Here is a 981-nt window from a genome sequence, read left to right as displayed (position 1 = left end):
TTCCATGTAAGTGTAGCTCGTTTTATCGCATGTATAGAGCATACAATTTATCATAACCCCCAAATCTAATGATTTCATTTAGTTGGGTATCTTAGAAAGTACATAGGAAGACCAAAAAATGCCTTTACCCTTTGAAATCTACATGGCGGGTTGTCTCCCAGCAGCGCCTACACGTGGCCCAAGAGCGTGGGAAAAATGGGAGGGGGCGGATAAGATGGGAGGCACTGCCAGGACTTAAGATGTCTGCGCAAGGATACTTCGATCTCCAAAGAAGGGTCTACCAGCTTCCAAAATGTCCTCCTGCAGTCCTGACGTCACCGGCTCGGCTGCTCCAGCCAACAGGCAAGAGCCCTCCAATCAGGGCCCAGGCCCCTCACCCTGCTTGGATTCGCGTCACTTCCGGTGGTGCAGCAGCCATTTTGTCAGCCGCCAGCGGATCCCGCGCGCTCGGGAAGTGCAGTTCCCCCTGGTTACCAACTCGCCCCTTCTCCTCTTGCTCCGCGGGAGCCGTGGAGAAGGGCTCCCCAAAGGCGTCACCGTCCTTGCCGGCAGCGCTGCCGCCGCTGCAGTGCATCCCCCCGGCCCAGGGCGCTGCCTTCCTCCCCCGCCGCTGACAGGCGCCCCCGGGCAGCCGCCGTCCGCGATGTCAAGCGAGGAGAGCTACCGGGCCATCCTGCGATACCTGACGAACGAGCGCGAGCCGTACGCGCCGGGCACCGAGGGCAATGTCAAGCGCAAGATCCGCAAGGCGGCCGCCTGCTACGTGGTGCGCGGCGGCACCCTGTTCTACCAGCGCCGGCAGCGGCACCGGAAGACCTTCGCGGAGCTGGAGGTGGTGCTGCAGCCCGAGCGGCGCCAGGGGCTCATCGAAGCGGCACACCTGGGCCCGGGCGGCACTCACCACACCCGGCACCAGACCTGGCACGACCTGTCCAAGACGTACTGGTGGCGAGGTGAGCTGGCCCCCAGCGGGGCGGGCCC

At 62.9% G+C, this 981-nt stretch overlaps 1 protein-coding gene across 1 annotated transcript in view; it reads left to right on the top strand.

Annotated features, from left to right (window-relative positions):
- Window positions 1-441: 441 nt before the first annotated feature.
- The window catches only part of ZBTB11 (zinc finger and BTB domain containing 11), a 35,672-nt gene continuing 35,132 nt past the window's right edge, over window positions 442-981 (top strand). Inside the window, exon 1 of the mRNA XM_004706377.2 lies at window positions 442-953. Coding sequence (XP_004706434.1) covers window positions 644-953 — 310 coding nt within the window. The 5' untranslated portion in view covers window positions 442-643. The remainder of the gene's footprint in view (window positions 954-981) is intronic.

Source organism: Echinops telfairi, unplaced genomic scaffold (genome assembly GCF_000313985.2).
Source record: "Echinops telfairi isolate 266 unplaced genomic scaffold, ASM31398v2 ScPeMD7_6;HRSCAF=24_0, whole genome shotgun sequence".
NCBI classification, from domain to species: Eukaryota; Metazoa; Chordata; class Mammalia; order Afrosoricida; family Tenrecidae; genus Echinops; species Echinops telfairi.
The sequence above is the reverse complement of the archived record's forward strand: the minus strand, read 5'-3'. Positions and strand labels throughout refer to the sequence as shown.